The sequence below is a fragment of the Oreochromis aureus genome, linkage group 15, assembly GCF_013358895.1.
Source record: "Oreochromis aureus strain Israel breed Guangdong linkage group 15, ZZ_aureus, whole genome shotgun sequence".
Classification (NCBI taxonomy): domain Eukaryota; kingdom Metazoa; phylum Chordata; class Actinopteri; order Cichliformes; family Cichlidae; genus Oreochromis; species Oreochromis aureus.
In genome coordinates, this window is record NC_052956.1 from 25,174,075 (window position 1) to 25,193,857 (window position 19,783).

The 19,783-nt window shown below is 42.5% G+C and overlaps 2 protein-coding genes across 5 annotated transcripts in view; one reads left to right on the top strand and one right to left on the bottom strand.

Annotated features, from left to right (window-relative positions):
* The window catches only part of nmbr (neuromedin B receptor), an 80,069-nt gene extending 72,524 nt beyond the window's left edge, over positions 1 to 7,545 (bottom strand). Inside the window, exon 1 of the mRNA XM_031752916.2 lies at positions 7,136 to 7,545. Within this exon, the coding sequence (XP_031608776.1) occupies positions 7,136 to 7,545 (410 nt within the window). The remainder of the gene's footprint in view (positions 1 to 7,135) is intronic.
* Positions 7,546 to 8,780: 1,235 nt separating this feature from the next.
* On the top strand, positions 8,781 to 19,100 carry gje1 (gap junction protein epsilon 1). 4 transcript variants are annotated; one of them, XM_031752912.2, is made up of 5 exons: positions 8,781 to 8,795; positions 11,660 to 11,854; positions 13,249 to 13,431; positions 14,179 to 14,376; positions 15,467 to 19,100. In XM_031752912.2, exons 2-5 carry the CDS (start codon positions 11,825 to 11,827, stop codon positions 15,662 to 15,664), a joined length of 609 nt encoding a protein of 202 aa, XP_031608772.1. In that variant the 5' UTR covers positions 8,781 to 8,795; positions 11,660 to 11,824; the 3' UTR covers positions 15,665 to 19,100. The 4 variants fall into 4 exon arrangements, with proteins under 4 accessions (XP_031608772.1, XP_039454585.1, XP_039454584.1 ...); XM_039598650.1 differs by lacking the exon at positions 8,781 to 8,795 and adding an exon at positions 11,974 to 12,014 and having other exon boundaries at positions 11,808 to 11,850; XM_039598651.1 differs by lacking the exon at positions 8,781 to 8,795 and having other exon boundaries at positions 11,775 to 11,850.
* Positions 19,101 to 19,783: the final 683 nt, after the last annotated feature.

A 19,783-nucleotide genomic window follows, 5' to 3' on the forward strand; every position in this document is an offset into this window, starting at 1 on the left:
TATAAATGTCGTGGGCAAATTGAATTTCACTTCAGAAGCCCATTAGTCCCTTTGGCGCCCGCAGGGAGATGTGGCTGTCAGCTTCAGTTTACGTCCCCAAACGCATCGAGGTTCTGGCGTTTTCTTGCTTGTTTCCAGACAGAGCTGACCTTGGATTCAAAGCACAGACAACTCTCTGCTTTATCTCATCACGGCGAGCTGAAGTGAGTCAGAGGGCAGAAGATTTCACAGAGAATTAGGCCGTTAGGAGATAATTAAAGGAGTGTTTCATGCGTCATCAGACTGGTTTCTCTGCGTTGTTCAGGCTCGGAGTGATTGCTGGACAGGAGTAATGAGATGACGAGCGGACAGGAAATAACATGTTTCACGGTGGAAGGAAGCAGTGGTGGAGCCCACACACACACACACACACACACACACACACACACACACACATGCGCACACACACACATACGCATAAATTAAAAAGTTGTTCTCCTCTGAAACGCAGGGACAGCAGCCGCATAGCTCCACCCGTCAGAGGACGGCCATGACAGGATTTACAGCCAGAGGAGGTGGTGTAGTAGATACTGCTTAAGTATTTATCGATGAAAATGGAAATGCTTTTGAGAACTTAACCTCAGAAGGCCAGCTCTGTTTGCTCAGCTGTTTGCATTTGTCTAATATCTCATCACACTGCAGTGCTGCTGACAGCCGAGCTTTAAAAGCAGTGCTCCTACTTATGTGACAGCAGATTTTTACGTTTATTTTATATAATCACAGTAAACTGTAGCTCTCAGCAGATTTTCCAGTCCAGATCTGGAGAGCCTGTTTTCATTCCTGTGGCATCAGTTTGTCCAAACCTTCAGTATCCTGATCGCCGTTCACTCCCGGCCCTTCCAGCGAGCTGAGGAGTGTTTGACCCCAAACCATAATCTGTTCCTGCAGCTGACCCCGTTTTCCCAACACAAACCAAATACACTGTCACAATCCTGGGACTCTGACCCAGCGTTTTCAGTTTACATTTTGAGTTCTTAAGTTATTCCTTGAAATACTTTAGTAATAGGATTATCATTTGGTTGCCTTAAGTCTAGTCTAGTTATGCTTCATTTAGGTCTTCTGTGTTAGTCTGTCATGTTTCTTGTCTTCAAGCTTGTGTTATCATGTCTACATCGTTCCATGCTGTTTCCTTTTTTATTTTGAAAGTCTGTGTCCTATGTCAGTGTAGTCGGTTTGCTTCCTTTGTCTCGTTATGTCAGATTAGCCTCAGCTGTTTCCCCATGTGTTTCCACTTCCCCTTATCACCTCCTGTGTGTATTTATTCTGTGTTTTTTCAGTCATTCCTTGTCAGATCGTCTGCTGTGTTTCCAGGGCCCTGTTTCAGAAAGCCGGTTTAGAAAACTCAGAGTTAAAAATGATACTCAGGGTTGAGTAACCCAACTGTCCAACTCGGAATATTCGGTTTCAGAAAGGCTGATAACAATTAGTTCAATCAGCGGAGTTGCTTTAACCCCAAGTTAAGCACGCGCATAAAGCCCTGATTAGTGGAGCACAGATTAAGTCACCATGGAGACGGAGGGAAAGAAGGCGCTGCCAATGTATTTTACAGCGCTTGAGGCCGAAATTCTGATGGCAGCATATGCCGATAACATGCAAATTTTATGGAAAAAAAGTAACACAGCCTCAGCTGCAAAAGAAAGGGAGCATGCATGGCAATACATAGCCGACAGAGTCAATGCGTGAGTGTTAATTTAAACATTGATCTAGGGATTTCCACCCATTTAACACGTTATTTTATTATATTTCATTTTATTTTTATTTTATACATTTTATTTTGTGATGTGATGTGAGCGCAGGTGCAACCCAACAGGCCCCAAACGTTCCTGGTAGCAAGTAAAAATGAAATATAAAAATGTAGAGGAAGAGGGTCCAGCCACTTCTCCAACAAACCTTTCCTCAGTAAGATGTTCAGCACTGATTTACAACCAACCTAAGTAGGCATGTACTATGAATGTCAATGCTATTTTCTGTGTTTCAATAGCTCCCTGTAAAGCAGCTGTACAAGACCTGTTTGATCAAGAAAATAAAAAAATGCTTTTTGGAAATGGAAGTCTTCAAGCAGCAGAATGGAATGTGAGTGCCATCTATACAGCCAATCACGCCTGGGAACCCTGAAAATAAATGTAAAATCTAAGTAGTAGTTCAAGTATCACCACATCATGAATTAAGTTTTGTTCATCCTGATACCTGCAATTTTGTGGAATCCCTCTTTGATAAATCTTGTGGGTCTATGACCGGGGAACACCACAAACGAGTACAGGAGACGTTTCAGTGCAACTGTAACATTCCTGACTGCCCGACAGACGGTAGCCTTGGAAACGTGCTCAGCGTCACCAATATTATACAGAAAGCTCCCGTTTGCAAAAAAACGAAGTGCAATACAAATAATATGTACAGAACTGAGAGAATGTCCGCGATGTGCCACATGAGCAATATAAGGCCTGAGGATGTTATTCAAATAAATTATCGATTGTGCTGAAAAACGGTAACGTTCACACAGAAAATCATCAGGACATGATAAAATGTCCAAACGCGCTCTAATCACTCTCTCCCGGCGGAGAGCTCTGCGGAGAATTTGGCCTTCAACATCTACTGGCTCTTCAAGGAAGGGGCACGCCATGTCTGACACTTCCTACAGTCAGGTTTCCGACAAAGAGGCGGAGAAGTTCAGGTTAGTTGAAGTAAACCTGCTAGGGGGCAGGTTAGCTTCACGGAGTGTGTCGTCATAGTAACTCACTCAGAATTAATCTAAACTCGCTTTGTGAAACCGAAAACCCAGAGTTTTCGTTAACTCAGGGTATACTTACTCAGAGTTTGCACTAAACCGGCTTTCTGAAACAGGGCCCAGGTCATGAATTCATGTCAAGTCCTTATGGTTCAGTTTTGTCGTGTCAGGTTCTAGGTCCATGTACTTGTTTTGGGTTTTATTATTTAGCTCACCCAGTTTAGTTTATTGTTAGTCTTCCCTATGCCTTTTGCTTTTGTGCCTTTGTCCAGCCTACAATAAACGGCTTGTTTTCAGTTCCCATTAAGTTTGTTTCCATGCTTTGGTTTGGGTCCACTATTCGCACTCCACACCGTGTGTGTCACAGGTTTCCCTTTGCAACCTGTGACACACACGGTGAGTGAGAGCCAAACCCAACACACCTGAACCCTAGCCTCCACCTGCCCTCCCTCCACCCATGTAACGCAGCCTTTATACACTTCATTACCTACACCTGTTCATCTGCTCGTTAGTGCAAATATCTAATCAGCCAATAGGATGGCAGCAAATCAGTGTATTCTGGCACATACAGGTGACCTGTTCAGACCCAGCAGCAGAAAGAGGAAGAAAAGGAACTGAAGTCTAAGGTCGGAGGAGAATGGCCAGACTGCTGTGAGCTGATAGGAAGGAAGAGGGAACTCAAAAACACTCATTAAGACCAAAGTATGCAGATGAGCATCTGTGAATGCACAACATGTCAGACGTCGAAGCGGCAGAAGACCACACCAGGTGTCACTGCTGTCAGCTAAGAGCAGGAAACTGAACAACACAAGACCAGAGTAATGTTGGTCTGATGAGCCTCCGTTTCTGGTGCAGTAATCGGAAGGTAGGGTCACGTGTAAACAGTGTGGATCCATCCTGCCTTGGATCAGTGGTTCAGACTGATGGTGGTGTGATGGAATCACTGAGACTTTTATAGTACATAGCATCAGCTGAGCATCATATAAACACCACCACCTGCCTGAGTGTTGTCAGTCACCACGCCCCTCCCTGTATGACCACAGTGATGGCTGCTTCCTGCAGGATAACACGCCGTGTTGCAGATCATCTCAAACGGGTTTCCTGAAAACGGGAATGAGTTCACTGCAGTCAGGTGTTTTCCACACTCACCGATCTCAGTCCAGCAGTAATCTTGCTGCTGCTCCTGATGCCAACCCTTCCATGACTCCACCTGCAGGACTGATGAAGCTGGTGGGTTGTGTTGTTAACCTGTTAACTAAACCCACACTTACAGCTTGTGCTTGAACCCAAACAATTCCAAACATCTCAGCATGAAGCCTGACATCTTACATGAAATCGCTTGACATGACAGATTCTGTGCGCTCCGGCTCTATGTCGTGTTGTTACCTGATTTAAATTTAGTGCAGCACAATGCACTTAACCTTTGCTGGTTAAAGTTTTATGAATGGCAAACATAAAAAATGTTTAACGTGGTGTAAATATGTATTATGTCGAGTGGAAAGAATATGTGTGGGAATAAACCCACACTCTGGCTGTTTCCGATGACCTAGATCTCATTTCCTTCTACGCTCTCTCTCACCTCGTCTTTCCACCACATTCAACTTTTTAACCAGAATTTTCCGATTTCTTCTTGTCAGCTGCTGCTCATCCCCATCTTTCCTCCTTCTTATAAATCACACCAAACATGTACAACCTACACACACCTGTGCACAGACCTGAATAACAGGCTGGGCTTGGACCTTAAACGTGTCAGCGGTCATTCATATTTAATGTCCAGAATGAACCGCTGTGAGGGGCAGAGCTGTTTCTGTGTGTGTGGATCCTCACTGCTTTAAGCTTCACTGTGATCTGAGCCAGCTCTGCCAGCAGCTGAAGACTGCCCAAACACCAAAGCCCGGACATCCTAGAATACACAAAAACTTATAGCCCAGCTGAGTCTGAAGATACTGGCTGATTTAAAAATCGAATATGTCAACCAAAAGATTTCCTTCACATTTGTTATGTGTAGTTATTTATGAGAAAATTTATTAATCCGGTTTAAGGTTCGTGTTTTGGTGGCGTCTCAAACATTTTAGGCAACGTCAATGTCATGGCTGAAGGATGTTTCAGCATCTCTTCTTTCCTTTTTTACTGTCACTTATCAGCAATTATCAATGCAGTGTCTGCAAACAGTTAATACCAGCCAATACCATCACTCTTGATATATCAGACATTTTGCAGAGAGGAGGACCAAATGCAGACTCTCAGGCGGGCAAACAGGTGAACTTAAAGTGAGTCAGTAAATGAATTTTTAAAATATCCAAACGGTCAAACATAAAGTTCAAAAACTGTAAACTAACCGAAACCTTAAACTTGAAAACACACGAGGGCTGGGAACCAGGACAACAGCCAGTGACTGTGTACACACAGAAGGCCAATCAGGGAAGTGGAGACGGGTGGGAAGAATGAAACACAGCTGAACTGAATCACAGAAGATGAGCCGAAGCAAAACTAAAGTAAAACAGGAAGTGTGATAACTAAACAGGGAAAAATTAAGAATTAAACTCAGTTAGGAACAAAACTAAAAACAGTAAATAATACAGGAAGTGAATCTAAGCATTAAACAAACCCGGATTCATATAGGAAATTTAAACGACCCAATGAGAAGGCCCAAAAACTCAAAAACACTGGATGAACTGACTGCTCAGGCTCTCCCAGAAATGTCCACACTTCCTAAAAATGAGTCCGAATCAGCTACAACAAACCCCACAGAGTCTGAGTCTGTTGGGTTAATCCCACAGAGGAAGTGAAGAAATGAAGGTGAGAAGAAATGAAAGGGGAAAGGAGCTCAGGGTGCAACAGTGGAGATGGAAACATGCAGAAAATGAATGAGTTCAAGAAAACATTGAATGATATGAAACTGATTCTGAAGCAGCCAAGTATTCATCTCATCATTATCTTATAATAATATTAAATTAATATAAAGAAACATAAGCAACCACCAACATGTCTTCAGTCTGGTCCAGACTGCAGGTCTTAAACGCTGAAGCAGCATCAGTCATGAGCTGCCTGTAATGTCTGGAGAGAGACTTAATGTGGGCCAATGCCACATCTCCAACACGCCAAGGTCACGAGATGGAACTTGGAGAGAGAACTTGCCACTCTGAGTCTGTGTCACATTCAGCTCTACAGTAAAACCGCAATAACTGTGAGTTTTAAGGAGGGAGAGCACCGAATTATCAAAGATAACAAAACGTCTGGCCTTAAAAGTCAAACAGCAGTCACTGATTATTGATCCAGTCAGCCAAGCACACCCTCCAAGCTTAGTCTACAACACCTCAGAGTTTCTGAAAGTCTCAGTGAGAAACTCTGATGGTCTGATTTTAAACTGCTGACCGTGGTTTTCTGCACTTTGTCAAACAGTTTTCATTTGCTGAGGGTGAAACTCATTAAAAGGTCAAGAGCGCCTCTTCCACGCCTCTCCGCTGCAGTCCTGCCAAGCTTTTTCTCATCCTTAGAGTTTCCTTCATTTCTCGGACATTATCTAACACTCATCAATGCTGTGCCACAAATCAGCTTAAAGCGGCTATATCCATGCATACAAGGCTCCAGAGGCTCTTTGTCTGCAGCTCCAGATAAATGGCACATTCACATGCAGTCATTTTACAGCAGTTTAATCTAATAACGTCTACTCCCACAGAACATCATCGCTGAACATCGCAGGCTAATTAGATGGCTCACTAATATTTTCCCACACTGAGAAAGTGTGCACTGATTTTTCAGATTCATTCAGCTGCTGCACAGCAGTCAGGTTACAGTGGAGAGCTGCACCTCATCTGGGCGATCACAGTCAGAGCACAGAGTCCTGCAGCAGCCGGCGGACCGATCCGCCCTAAAGGTGGAGACGAAGCCGGGAGGCGGCAGACGGCTGTCAGGGTTCTTACAGGAGTGTGAGGACATTTTTTTTTTTTCTGTCTGAGAGTCTGAAAGAGCTCGCATGCTTTAAATCAATCAGCACATCTGGCAGCTTTCATTTCCTGTGAATCACATTTAACAAGTTCAGTGTGTGGATTCAAACTGAATGTGCGACCTTACCTCTGAAATATCGACCAAGCATGAAACAGAACATGTTTAATAACGAGCTACACCTTCCGCTCAGCCTGCTGGCGTTATTGAGCGCATGCTCCGTAAAACTATCAGCTGTTACAGGTGCTTTCATTTTAACCTCCTCGTTTTTCATTTGACACTAAAAACTGCTTCAAATTTGAATCATTGAAGTTTTCACAGTTTCACGCAGTGCCTTAAAAGGCCAGAGTGGAACTGCTAGTGTCACACCGTCACCGCGAGAAAACACTGTAGCTCTGTGATTTTGCCCCCCCGTGATTCTCCTACCTGTCAGCGCTGAGCGCAGTGAGCGTGAACACCGACACCCCGACCGAGGTGAGCTGGATGACGGGGATGAGTTTGCACGCCGCCTCTCCGAACACCCACTCCTCGGAGAAGTAGCGGAAGGCGTCCACGGGCACGCAGGTGACCAGCAGCAGCAGGTCTCCCGCCGCCAGGCTGGAGATGAAGATGTTGGGCACGCTCCTCATGGCGCTGTTGGTGATGAAGATCTTCACCAGCGTGATGTTGCCCAGCAGACCCACGACGATGATCAGAATGTACACGGAGGTCATCACGCAGCGCACCACGAAGTGTACGGTCTCCGCGCCGTCCGCGGGCGACCACGGTCCGGGTACCTCCGTGGAGTTAGGGCTCAGAGCCTCCGCGGGAAGGTTCGAGAGGAACTCGTCATCCATGAGTGCGCACGGAGGGTCGACCGCTTTTGCGCAAAGGGAAGCTCGCGCGTAAAGACGCAGAGACAGCAGGGGTGTGGGGGGGTCAACACCGGCACCAACGACCAGAGAGACGGAAAAGTTTTCCTGCAGCTGCTCCTCCGATAAGCTTCTGAAGGCAGAGAGGAGGCTGACGCGCGTAAAGAGGGGGAGGCACCGCTCTCTCCCCCCCTCTCTCACACCAGTCCTGGGGGGGGGGGGGGACCGAAAGTTTGAGGCGAGACCCGGGCTCATGTTTTAATCTTCCACCATCATTTTTATCATTTTAGCGGTTTTATTACGTTTGAAATCTTTTTTTCCCAGAGATTTCTTCCTGAAATGTTGAGTTTGATCTTTTTATTTCTAATAATATGATCTGGAATTTAAATGAAATCCACGAGTGCAGACAGCTTCAGATTTCACTCAAACGGAATCATTTTAATATTTTAGCTTTTAAGCCTGTTTTTAATTCACCTCGGTAAAAATATTCCTTCATATTAATCTCGTTTGTTTTGATTTCCATAAGAATCTCAGCTCAGCGCAGGTTTATTTCACCAAGCTGCCAGGCTGGAAAAGACCAAACGGACACATGTTTTATATTCAGTCCAGTTTTTTATCTTTGCTTTATTTAAATGTTTCTCGCACCCGGTTTGAGCTTTTCGATGATAGCCTTAGTTCTTTTTCCATTTTTCACACAAAGAAAAAGAAACAGTAAAGCAGTCAACATGTCACAGATTTGGAACAATGTAAATCCGGTGGTTACACCGACTTTAGTTTCTCGTCCACCCCTTTTCTGTGCTTTCATGATCGCTCCTTCTTCACCTCCTCATCCTCACTTCTGTTCTCCTTTTTTATATCTCTCCTCTTTCATCCCGTCATCACTTCGGTTTTATTCATCATCAGTTGTCCATCTTCCTCTTCCTTCTTCCAGCCTTCCTCCATCTATGCTGGGGTCACTTCGTCCTCTCGCTGATTGCAGTAGGGGAGATTCAGAGTTCAGGTTTTTGTTTTTTCATTCCTGATTTGATTTCTTCTTTGAATTTCCCTCCAGCAGAACCTGCAACTCGGATGAGAAGTGCCACCGCTGCGGTGAATTCGAGAGAGGAGTGATGAATCACTCTGCCTGTTGATGCTGTTTATGATCTTATTTGTTCATTTGCTTTCAGAGTCACGTTCCCACTGACACCAGATCAAAACCCGCATATAGGCGACGAAAGAGGTTAACAAACATCCGGGTATGTTGTAACTTATCTTTGACAAAAACCTACATCCAGTCTTTATGTAAAGAAAGAAGGAAAAGCAGCAGCTCTTCGTGTGGGTGGAAGCATAAACAGCATCACTGAACTATGTCAGAGCATCAGTGCCATCTATAATCGTGTCAAAAGCATTTTGTGTTTTTAGGTGTAAAACGTTTGACATCGGACCTATGCTGCATATTTAAAAACCAGAGCCGTGTTCTACCTGTGCTCGTGCACAGGCAGAACAGAGCTCTGAGGTCAGCTCGTCTCCAGAAGTGGTTTTAAAAGTTGAACGCTGTCGGAAGAACAAACAGCAGATCTGTGTATCAGGAGATGTTCCCTGAACACGATCCGTGATTTAAGTTTTTCAATCCTTCCTGCCGCTTTTCTAACTTCTGTCCTGGAGCTGCGAGGTTGCAGCTGAAGGCTGCCGTCTGTGCGTTCCATCATTCAAATGGACAAATTCACTTTAAAATTCGCTATCGGCGGCTGAGCGTAGCTTTGTCTGTCACAGCCACAGATGGCCGAGTCAGAGGTGCTGCAGAGTCATTTGATCCGATGTGATTTGCTTTAAAAGAGCCAATCTGTCATCTGATCGCTTTCATGTCAGGTTCGCATAATTACAAACTACGCGTGGGTGTAATTAGAAACCAGCCTTTTATCGACTGAGCTTATTTTTCCTCTGAGATCACTTTTAAAAGCAGAAACTGTTAAAGATGCAGGTCCTTCCTCCTCAGATCTCTGTAGCCGTTACAGAAACACAACCAGCAGCACTTTCAGTCAAGAGGCGTCCCATCATTATCATTATTATTATTATTATTATTATTATTATTACTGTGATTGCAATGGAGGCATCATTTTGGGCTTCATTTTCCAGGGGTTCAAATTTCAGGTGAAAGGTGAAAACTTTCAGAGCATATTCCAGCAGCACCTCTGTGGTCGCTAAGGCTGTCATTAAAGCTGCAATTCACAGCTCACATTAGAAATAAGTGTCCTTTTTTATTTTGGGGTTTCTGGGATCTCGCTGACCTGGTGACCTGATGAGCTTCTAGAATGACTGTTATCAGCTGAGAGCACACCTGGTGATGTCAGCCTGGTGCTTAACCTTTCGATGTTTAATCAGGAAAAGATTCTCTGAGTAAAATTATCTCTGTTCCCAACAATCACCCAGATATTATCTGTTCGTCTTCACAAAAACACGGCAGCTGTAACCAAACACCTCTGGACTGAAGCTAAAGCGCCCAGATCTCAGCAGTTCCACAGTGAAGGCTGTGAGTGACGAGGTCAGCATCTGATGCGGATGCGCGTCTGCTGCTTGAACTCTGGAAAGCACTGAAAGCGGGCGGTCAGTCGTTCTGACAAACTTCTCTGCTGCAGAGGAAACCAGCTGTCTGCTGCCACAGTCGGCGGGTTTATCTCTTCCTCTCAGAGCGATGGTTCACCAGTCCATCTCACTCTCTGCTCCCACAAACATCATTACATGATCTGTGCTTTGAGAATCAACGCCCCGAACTTCATCCACCATGTCAGTGTTTGAGTTAATCACGTCATCGATCCTTGTTACATTCAGTTTCATCTCAGCATCTGTTGGTGTTTCAGATCCGTCCACTCTATTATAATAATAATAATAATAATAATAATAATAATAATAATAATAATAATAATAATAATAATAATAATATTTAACCAGGATGTCCCACTGAATCTCTAACAATGGAGACCTGATCAATGTAACACTGCAAACGCACCACATCAGCTACATGACTGACAACGTGATATACACCACACACCTACAACATGAAACACTAGTGACCTCCCAAGAAACACATCCACACCCCCTCCACTGCGTTCGTGCTTTTTCTTTCAGCAGTAGGCCGACAAACATATCTGCGCGACTCATAAAGAGGACGATATTGAGTGAGAGACTTTGCATTTGGAATAAAACATTTAGACGCAGGAGGTATTAAAACTGAGGAGGCACATCATCATCATCACAGGCAGAAAAGTAGCTTCAGCAGAATAAAAGTAGAAGCTAAATTTATTTCTAAATTTTTTCTTCCATTTATTCTTATGAAACATTTTTTTTCACATAATTCCATTTTGTGTTGTTTTTGTAGTTCTGGAGAAAAGAAAGAAGAATCCACTAAAGTCCATTGTCAGTTTTTATTGAGAAACAAAGTCTGAGTCGAACATTTGGAGTTAAAATAAATAAATATTATTAACAATATTAATATCTTATTTCATGATACATTAATTACTGGAGATTTATTAAAATCTCTTAAATCCTTTAAACGTTTATATACAGAACTTTATATATATACAGAATGTTTGTATTGCGCATGTCCGGTACCAACAGCGGCTCACGCCCTTTTACGCACGGCCGCCTCCTCCTCCAGGTATCACACCTGGCTGTGGAAGTGGCGTTAAAACTCACATAGTTAGGACGGATAACGCCGGGTACTCCAACAACGGACCTTCAAATTAAAAGCACAACATCGCCAACAAGACAAGACAAAAGTCTCCAAATATTTATTTAGCATTTTTAAGCTTCACTCTTTGTGCATAAAGACGAGCTTAGTTTGATTCTTTTTAATGTATTTCAGATTTTTTTTTTTATCATGCTAAATACTGTTTTTATTTATAGAGCATTGTTAAAGCTCTTTCTCTCTATTTTGGGTTTTTATTTGACTTATTTACAAATTTTTTCTGTGAAGATGTTTTCTTTTTACAGATGTCCCAGTTTTTATTTAATGATGTATTTCAGACATATTCAAATGTTTTATGAGGTTCTTGTGGTTTTATTTTTCATATACTCGCTGTGAATCGCAGTTATTTCACTCATATTTCTGACTAATCCTCAGGTGTCCTGTTAACCCCTCTGTTCCCTCCGTGCACTTCTGGATGCGTTCAGAGCTGGGACCGGAAGTCGCGCAGGGTTATCCTTGTGGCTTGACTGCGCTCTCTGTCCCGCAAAATCCCGCAGCTGGCATGAGTTTAGGATCCGTGAGTGGAAAAAAGAGGGGGGAATGAACAACACGCCGCCAGGATTACGGTTGGTGTGTGGACTTTTATTTCACTTTGTCCGCTTTTGGTTTTGGGGGATTTGAACTTTGATCGGGTTTCTTTCTGTGTGGCTCGCTCGTGGCTCTTCATCGGACTGTATTTGGGACCACAGCCGCTACGTGAATGCTCTTCCACAAATATTTGCAGTGCAGGGTGTGTTGTCATCACTCTTGTTTTTGACCAAATGTTTTCTCATAGCTGATTAATCATGTGTCCATTTCAACTCCACGAAACCAAAAATGATGCTTTAGTTAAGTTCTATAAAGTCCATAATTCTATTTAATCTCATTAAAGCAGCCTGTGTGTGAAAATGTTACAGCTCAGTGGGTTTTTCAAAATAAAGTTCCAGATCGTGAGCATGACTGTTAGAAAGTGTAAGTTCTGAGGTCCCGTGGAGCTCCCGGGTTCTTTAGCGCACTGTGTGCTTTGTATTTAGTTGCGTGTTTGCCATCTCTCTCTGCATTGTGTTGAACAGGGGGGTGTTTTTCGCTGACATAGTTCTGTAGGGATTATAATGCAGGGAGCACATGCCCTCACGGCCCATTGTTGGCCCCTCTGTTTCTGTTGTCTCTCTTTCTACTGAGTGAGTCAATTGATGGAGGGATAAAAGGCCAAAAATATGCACTGACATGGCTTTCAAGAGAGAGAGCAGGGCAGAGGCAGAGGGTCAGTAGCAGATTTGGTAGACCTACTGTTGGTGGCCTGTACCCAGAGTCGACAGCAGACAGGCCATGCCGGCCCAGAGCAGCCCTAGAATTACACGGGGAACATTGAGAATCGAGCCATGTCTTTAAACTACATCAAAAACTTCTACGAAGGATGCGTAAGTACATCACTCAGACTTATTGGAGGGCTCTTCCTCTAACCGGAGCCTGCCTCGCCGAAGCTTTGACAGTTAGAGAGGAGCAGTGCTTAACACACGTCCCTCCCGAGGCTTAAACTGAAAAAACATTGATTTTTTTTTTTTTTTTTTTTAAATCAATCTTCGTTTTGCTTCAGTTTTTATGTAGCTGAGCAACGTATTTGTGAGCCAAGAGGCTCTCTGCTTTGTGAGAGTGCCATTTAGGCCCTTTTTCTGATAAACATGAGTCGGGCCGGAGCAGGCAGAGAGACGAGACGGGAAATGTTTCCTCTCAGTGGGTTTTGTTTTAGCCTTCAGAGCTCAGGGCCTGCGAAGCAGCTGCTTTTATCTGGCTGACAAAAGCTGCTTTCTCTTTGTGTGTGTGTGTGTGTGTGTGTGTGTGTGTGTGTGTGTGTGTGTGTGTGTGTGTGTGTGTGTGTGTGTGTGTGTGTCATGAAAACCTGTATGGGAATGTAAATACCCCTGTGTGTGCACATATGGCTGTCTGCTTACATGTTGCCCTGTGTGTGTGTGTGTGTGTTCCAGCTCAGGCCTCCTACAGTTATAGGCCAGTTCCACACCTTGTTCTTCGGCTCCGTGCGGATGTTCTTCCTGGGCGTCCTTGGCTTTGCCGTCTATGGGAATGAGGCGCTGCACTTCAGCTGTGACCCCGACCGCCGAGAACTCAACCTTTACTGCTACAACCAGTTTAGGCCCATAACACCGCAGGTAGGAGTCATCCAAACTTTCATCCCTCTGATGTCACAAACCAAAGCAGAAGGAGCTTTTAGAGGTGCCATCAGCTTTTATTAACACAAAGTAAATGCTACAAAACCTCAGAACAATTCTAAATATCCCGAAATGTCTTTAAATTTTGACCAGCATTACAGATCATATTGAGTTTGAGTTCTGAGAAATCACGTGTGGACAATGACGAAAACCAGATGTTCATTATCAGTTTGGATAAATTCTGCTGAAGAATACAGCGTCATGCATGAATCAGGGAAGTTTCCAATATTCCAGCTGAGGCATGTTTGGGGACAGATGGTGATGTGTCCAATCCAATAAAAAGCATTTGCAGTCAGAAAACAGTCGCAGGTGGTTATCAGCATGAACGGCTTTTCTCCATATTGGTGGAAAAGGCAATTTGGGAGAGAACATTTCAGCAAACATTGAACTACAATTGACCAGATTCCCGCCTGCTGCTTTTCCAGAGACACAAATCCTATATTTCACTGATTTCCACCATCTGGAAGGCCAATTTAAAAGCAGTGTGTGAAGTCATGCACAACAAATAGCCACATGTTCTTTTTACTTTGTTCTTGAACTTTCTATCCCTATTTAACCTTTTTCTCCTTCCCCTGATTTTCATCCTCGACTTGTTGCTCTTGTTGAAGTCCTCTTCTTGCTTCAATCCATCAACTTTACTTCCATGATCTTTTCTCACTTTCTCTGCATTGTTCCTCCCCTCTCCAGGTCTTCTGGGCATTACAGCTGGTAACAGTCCTGGTTCCTGGAGCAGTATTCCACCTTTATGCTGCCTGTAAGAACATAGACCAGGAGGAGATCCTCGAGCGACCCATCTACACAGTCTTCTACATCATTTCTGTTCTCCTGCGCATCATTTTGGAAGTCATCGCCTTCTGGCTACAAAGTCATCTCTTCGGCTTTCAGGTCAGTCGGTAAGAAATGTGACACAATAAATATGTTTATTGGTATGTTCACCCATATTCACACCAAAGGATAGCAACAATGAGAACTGTGACTGTGTCTGGAATATATATATATTTTTAAAGATTTTATTTTGTATTAATACCCAATTTTAATAGTTATAACTGTTTAGAATGAAGATTTAAATTTATTATACATACCTACAGTGTAAACAAACGTATTAGTCCATCTGACATAAAAATATTTAGACATTAGACGGTCCAAAACCAGTTCAGAAATTTAAAAATTATATTATTTATTTGGCAAATGATAAACTCAATTCACATTTGATACCCAAATTTGAGCCAGCACACTGGACTCTTCTGAGAAGTCAGAAATTAATCAAACATGACATTCAAACACTACAATTAATTTTTCTCTTCAGGAATGTAGGTTTATTTATCATGTTCGTCTTCTGATGGAAAACAAATAATATCCTCTTCGCATGTAGTGAATAGGAACCTTTAAACCTGATAGAAATAGTGATTTGATTTATATTGTGATATATGACGATATCCACTGATATGAGAAAAGATATTGGAGCTTATCCCAGCTGTCATAGGGCAAGAGGCAGGCCACACCCGAGGCAGGGCAGCAGACAGACAACCATTCACATTCATGGGCTAGATGGTGGAATCGAACTTGGGATCTTCTTGCTGTGAGGCTACTGACCACCCCACCATGCAAATATAATTATACCAGCAATTCTTGGTGGAAAGTTGTCATGGTCTGACATTTACGTCATTATTATTATTATGGCAGAATGGTCAAATTTCACTACCTGGTAAATTAACCTATAATACAGTACAAGATAAGTCTCTTTAGGCATGACGTACCAGGGAAGTTTGTAGCTTTACTTTGATCATGGATCTGTTCCTTTTTGACTCTGTTTTAAATGGTTTGGCACATAATAGGTACAGCCAGAGTAGTTACATTGGCAATAATGCTGATCAAATTCCTGTCTTCATGAGAAGTAAGGATTGAGCAGCCAGTGCCTAGAAGTTGAGATAAGAATGGAAGCTTCAGTGCCTCACATTTCTCTCTTTTTCCCCAGGTTCACCCACTGTACATGTGTGATGCCAGTGCTTTGGAAAAGGCTTTTAATGTGACAAAGTGCATGGTACCTGAACACTTTGAGAAAACCATCTTCCTCAGTGCCATGTACACCTTCACCGTAATCACCATACTTCTCTGTATTGCCGAGATATTTGAAATACTCTGCCGACGGCTGGGCTATCTCAATAATCAGTGACACAAGTGCACAGATAAAATGACTTGGTAAACCTGTGTGACACCTTATCTGCCAATTTTACCGGGCTCCTGCCGGCTATGGCTGGACTTTTATAAAACAGGAAGCGAACAGAAGACCAAAACCTCACCTGTGGTCAATTGTGAGTAAGTGGCACTAAGAAATTTGAGACAGTCCAACAATGTCAGAGCTGGCAAGTCTGAAATAACCTCCAGAGTTTAACCATAACTATAGAGTGATGATCCCTGGTTGTATATCAGATATCAGTGGGTCTGTACTGGTTGTGTCCAAAGGTGTTGTGTAGACAATAGTTACCTCTTACTGAACACTTGGGGATGGACTAGAAAGACTTTTGGTTTTCTTTTTTTTCCTACAAGACATGACTGAAGGACAGACTTCATGGTGCTACTAAAAACTCTTTCCAGATGGATTACAGCCCAATGTCAAACACCTCAAAGGCCCATTACAATCTTTTCTTGGAGTTGTACCTCAGATCTGCCTATACAGAAGAAACCCCGGAAGCATTAGCTGCACACATTTTTCTAAAGGGCCTGACATGCACTAAATGCATCATGGTTCATCGAGCCAACTTGGTGCATCCTCTGTGGACTCTGTTCACTTATGGAGTGCCAACCTAAACAGTTCTTCTTACGGTGCAAAAAGATCTGACTGGAAGGCGTAAGGTCTTCATGTAATGTAACTGTAAACAATGCAATTAACTGAAGAGCTAGTCACATTATTCTGTATAAAGTGCAGATGAACATAACTGTCTAGCTTGCCTTTCAGGTGCCGACCACCAAACATGACAGGCACATCGCAGAGCTGGCCACAGATTGTCACTCATGCCATGCATAAGAAATTGTCATCCAGTAACCTTACCCATGGGCGAGTGAATTGCAGGTGCCATTGCTTCCGACACTTGTATGTGTGACAGTTATCGCTTCCAATGTGTGTCTGATGTTGCTCAAGGTCTGTTCTGACCTTCACTTCGATCAGCACAAGCACCACAACTTTGTTGTCATTTCATATAAGATGGTAGTTCTTAAACAACTTGATCATCAAGCTCATGTGCCGGTTGAGCCTAAACATATGCTTGAGTTTACCTCAGTGAGATTAAAAGGCATCTTCAGACCACTGATGCGTCTTACCAAAGATGCCATTGCTAAAATGGTTGCTATGTAGTGTTTTACTCTTCAAGGTAAAGATCTGCCCAAAGATGCAACTTAATATGAAATGGGTTTGATGCAATGAACTACGAAAAGGAAGAAAACACCTTGTAATATATATTTTTAAAAAACTTTATCAAAATCTATCACCTGAAAAATCAGAGTTAAAAAGTAACAATTAGATTTGGCTGTAAAAATGTGTTGAAATGAAAATGTTTCAGTTATATAGTAGTACTAAAGTTGTAATGGTTTTGAAATTTCTGAAACAAAGCATCAAGCTCCAGTTAGAACATACATATGTTAATTTTTTGTTAATAGGTATTTAATAAAATTCTACTGGCAGATTTGTTGAAATCCAAGCTGGAGAAGGTTCAAGCCATTCACGGTTCTGAACGTTCTGGGACACCAGAAGAGGTGTCCTGAGTCCCCCGCCTTTGCTTCACCCTTTTTTCTTTGCTTGAACTATTAATACTTTCTGTAATATTTTCCTTTGGTGTCATTGTCCATGTATTTTGAAAAAGATTACCTCATGTTTTGTAATGTTTTATTTTTAATCAGACATCCATCCAACTTTTGTTATGAAGTTTTCAGCAATCTGTTCATCATCTCAGGTACAAAATTGCATTACACGACAAAAGTGGATCAAACCCTCTTTCCGAACCCTTTTAAACCCTTAACCCTTTTCCTCTCTCTGTGTCATCACTCCAGTTGCAGGGTTTAGAAGGGTTTGAACCAGGTATGTGACTCCTGTGATTTGGGTTTGTCTGCGTTCTGGTATCTGTGACTGGACGATGGTTTTAAATTTTGCCTCTAAAAGTTCTGTTACCAAGACTAGGGCCTGGTTTATATGAAATTAACAACTGCAGATGAATTTGGCAGGATAAAAGGTTTCAATGTGGTGCAAATAATGAACAAATCCAGGAATCTCACTGGATAAAATGGGATAAAACAAATTTAAGTGCATACCAGTGGTCTATCTCAGTCTATTCGCATTATCTTTGAGTTAGTTTATCTTGTTCTGCTCAGGTATACGAGGTGCTATCAAAAAATTCAGAGACTGGAGTGATAGAAGCAAAACCCATACCTGATTTAAATGTAGCTACCGTCCCCTTCACAGTAGTCACCTGATACAACGATCCATAGTTTCGGCTTGTTAACCACACCTGGAACACTCCCCGGAAGTCCCATTTTTCTCATTGGTGCTGCTTCTGTTCAATGGTGCAAATAGTTTTTTGGTTTTTTTTCCCCCCCCCACCTGCAGGGTAACACAGACTAGTGTAACATTCACCTAAGCTGCTTCTGGCACCTGTTGCATGCTAAGAAAAGAACTTCTGAGGGAGAAGTCAGTGTCTTTTACTAGACTGTACACATTTACTGTCTGGTTACCAGACAAGCTAGTTAGCTTACTTGCAGTTAGCAATGCAGCTACCTTAAACAGCTCATGCTACTTTGTCCACTAGCTAGCAAGTTGCCAGAGCACATCACATTTCTATAGGTTTTAAGCCTCTGTTCAAACCGGTGGGCTAGTTTCAGTCCTTGTGAAAGGTACTGTTTATAAGGTTGGGGAAACCTGTAGTCAGCTGAGACTGAAGAAGTCACCTGGATGAGTGATGCAATGTTTCTCCCACTGAAAATGCTATGTCCAGATGAACAGAATCAACTTTTGGGGGTTTTAAGCTTCTAGTAATTTCAATCTTTCTGGTGTGACCAGGCTGACATGTTAGTTTCATGCTATCACCTGTAATTTTGAAAAACAAACCCAGGACATTTAAAATCCACAAGAAGAAAATGTTTTGCTCAGGTTGGCCAAAGTTCAGCGTTCACTTGTTAGATTTTACCATAAGCTAATTTGGCAGGGTCACACCTCGGGGCTAGTCTTGGTTAAGAGCTTAATCAAATTTGTACATGAAGCTGTGTTTATCTGTCTTTGAATTATTAACTCAGATCTTGGAAAGCAGAGCTTGTTGTATTTTTGCAAGGCTGATTCACTGATAATCAACAGAACTGTAGAGATTGGAAATATTGGGGGGTATATGTGATATTAAATATATAATTCAGTTAGTAGATTGATTGATCATACTTTATTCATCCCGAGGGAAATTGGGTTAAGGCTGCCAGCCGTGCCAGCGCCGTCTTACCCTTAAAAAGGGGGCCACAAATTCTCAGCTTGTTCTTTTAATGAGCTCATGTAAAATAAGCACAATCTGATATCGTCGTGTTGGTGTTGTTCCCAGATCATCATACTAAATGTTGTTCCAGGATCAACATTGCAAGTGACCAATCAGAATGTTGTGACATCATACTTTTGCGACTTCGGGAAAAACCGCCGTAAAACAAAAAACTGTACTTAAGCTGCGAGAAACCGCCTCTGTCCACCGATCAACGGACCCTGACCCTAACCCTTTAATAAACGGTAAGCAGAATTGATATTGTCCTTGCAACACTGGAATTTCATAAATGCACGAATGGCTTGGCGCGCAAAAGAATAACGTCACAACAATGTGATTGGTCACTTGCAATGTTGAACATGGAACAACATTTTCATGATGATCTGGGAACAACACCAACACGACGATATCAGATCATCTGTAAAATAAGTCAAAGCGTCAGCATAAAGTAGGGAAGTATATGAGTCATGCAGCACTACTGTAAGCTAATTTACTTCTTTTGACCACTAATATCAGGGTCATTTGTGGAACTTCAACTATGACACAGAGTATACAACAATGCAAATTCATCTTCTTTTTTTTTTTTTATACATCTTTGATTTTTACCGGTGATGTTATGTTAGTTGTTAAAATGGAGTTGAGGTTTATTACATTTTTTTGACCACAGTTTGTCTCTATGAAAATATTTTGTCAAAGAGGCGCAGTTTACAACCAGTGCATCCATATTAAAATAAATCTGTTTAACTACAGTTTACTGAAGGTGACCAGTAAATTCTGACTTGTTTTGT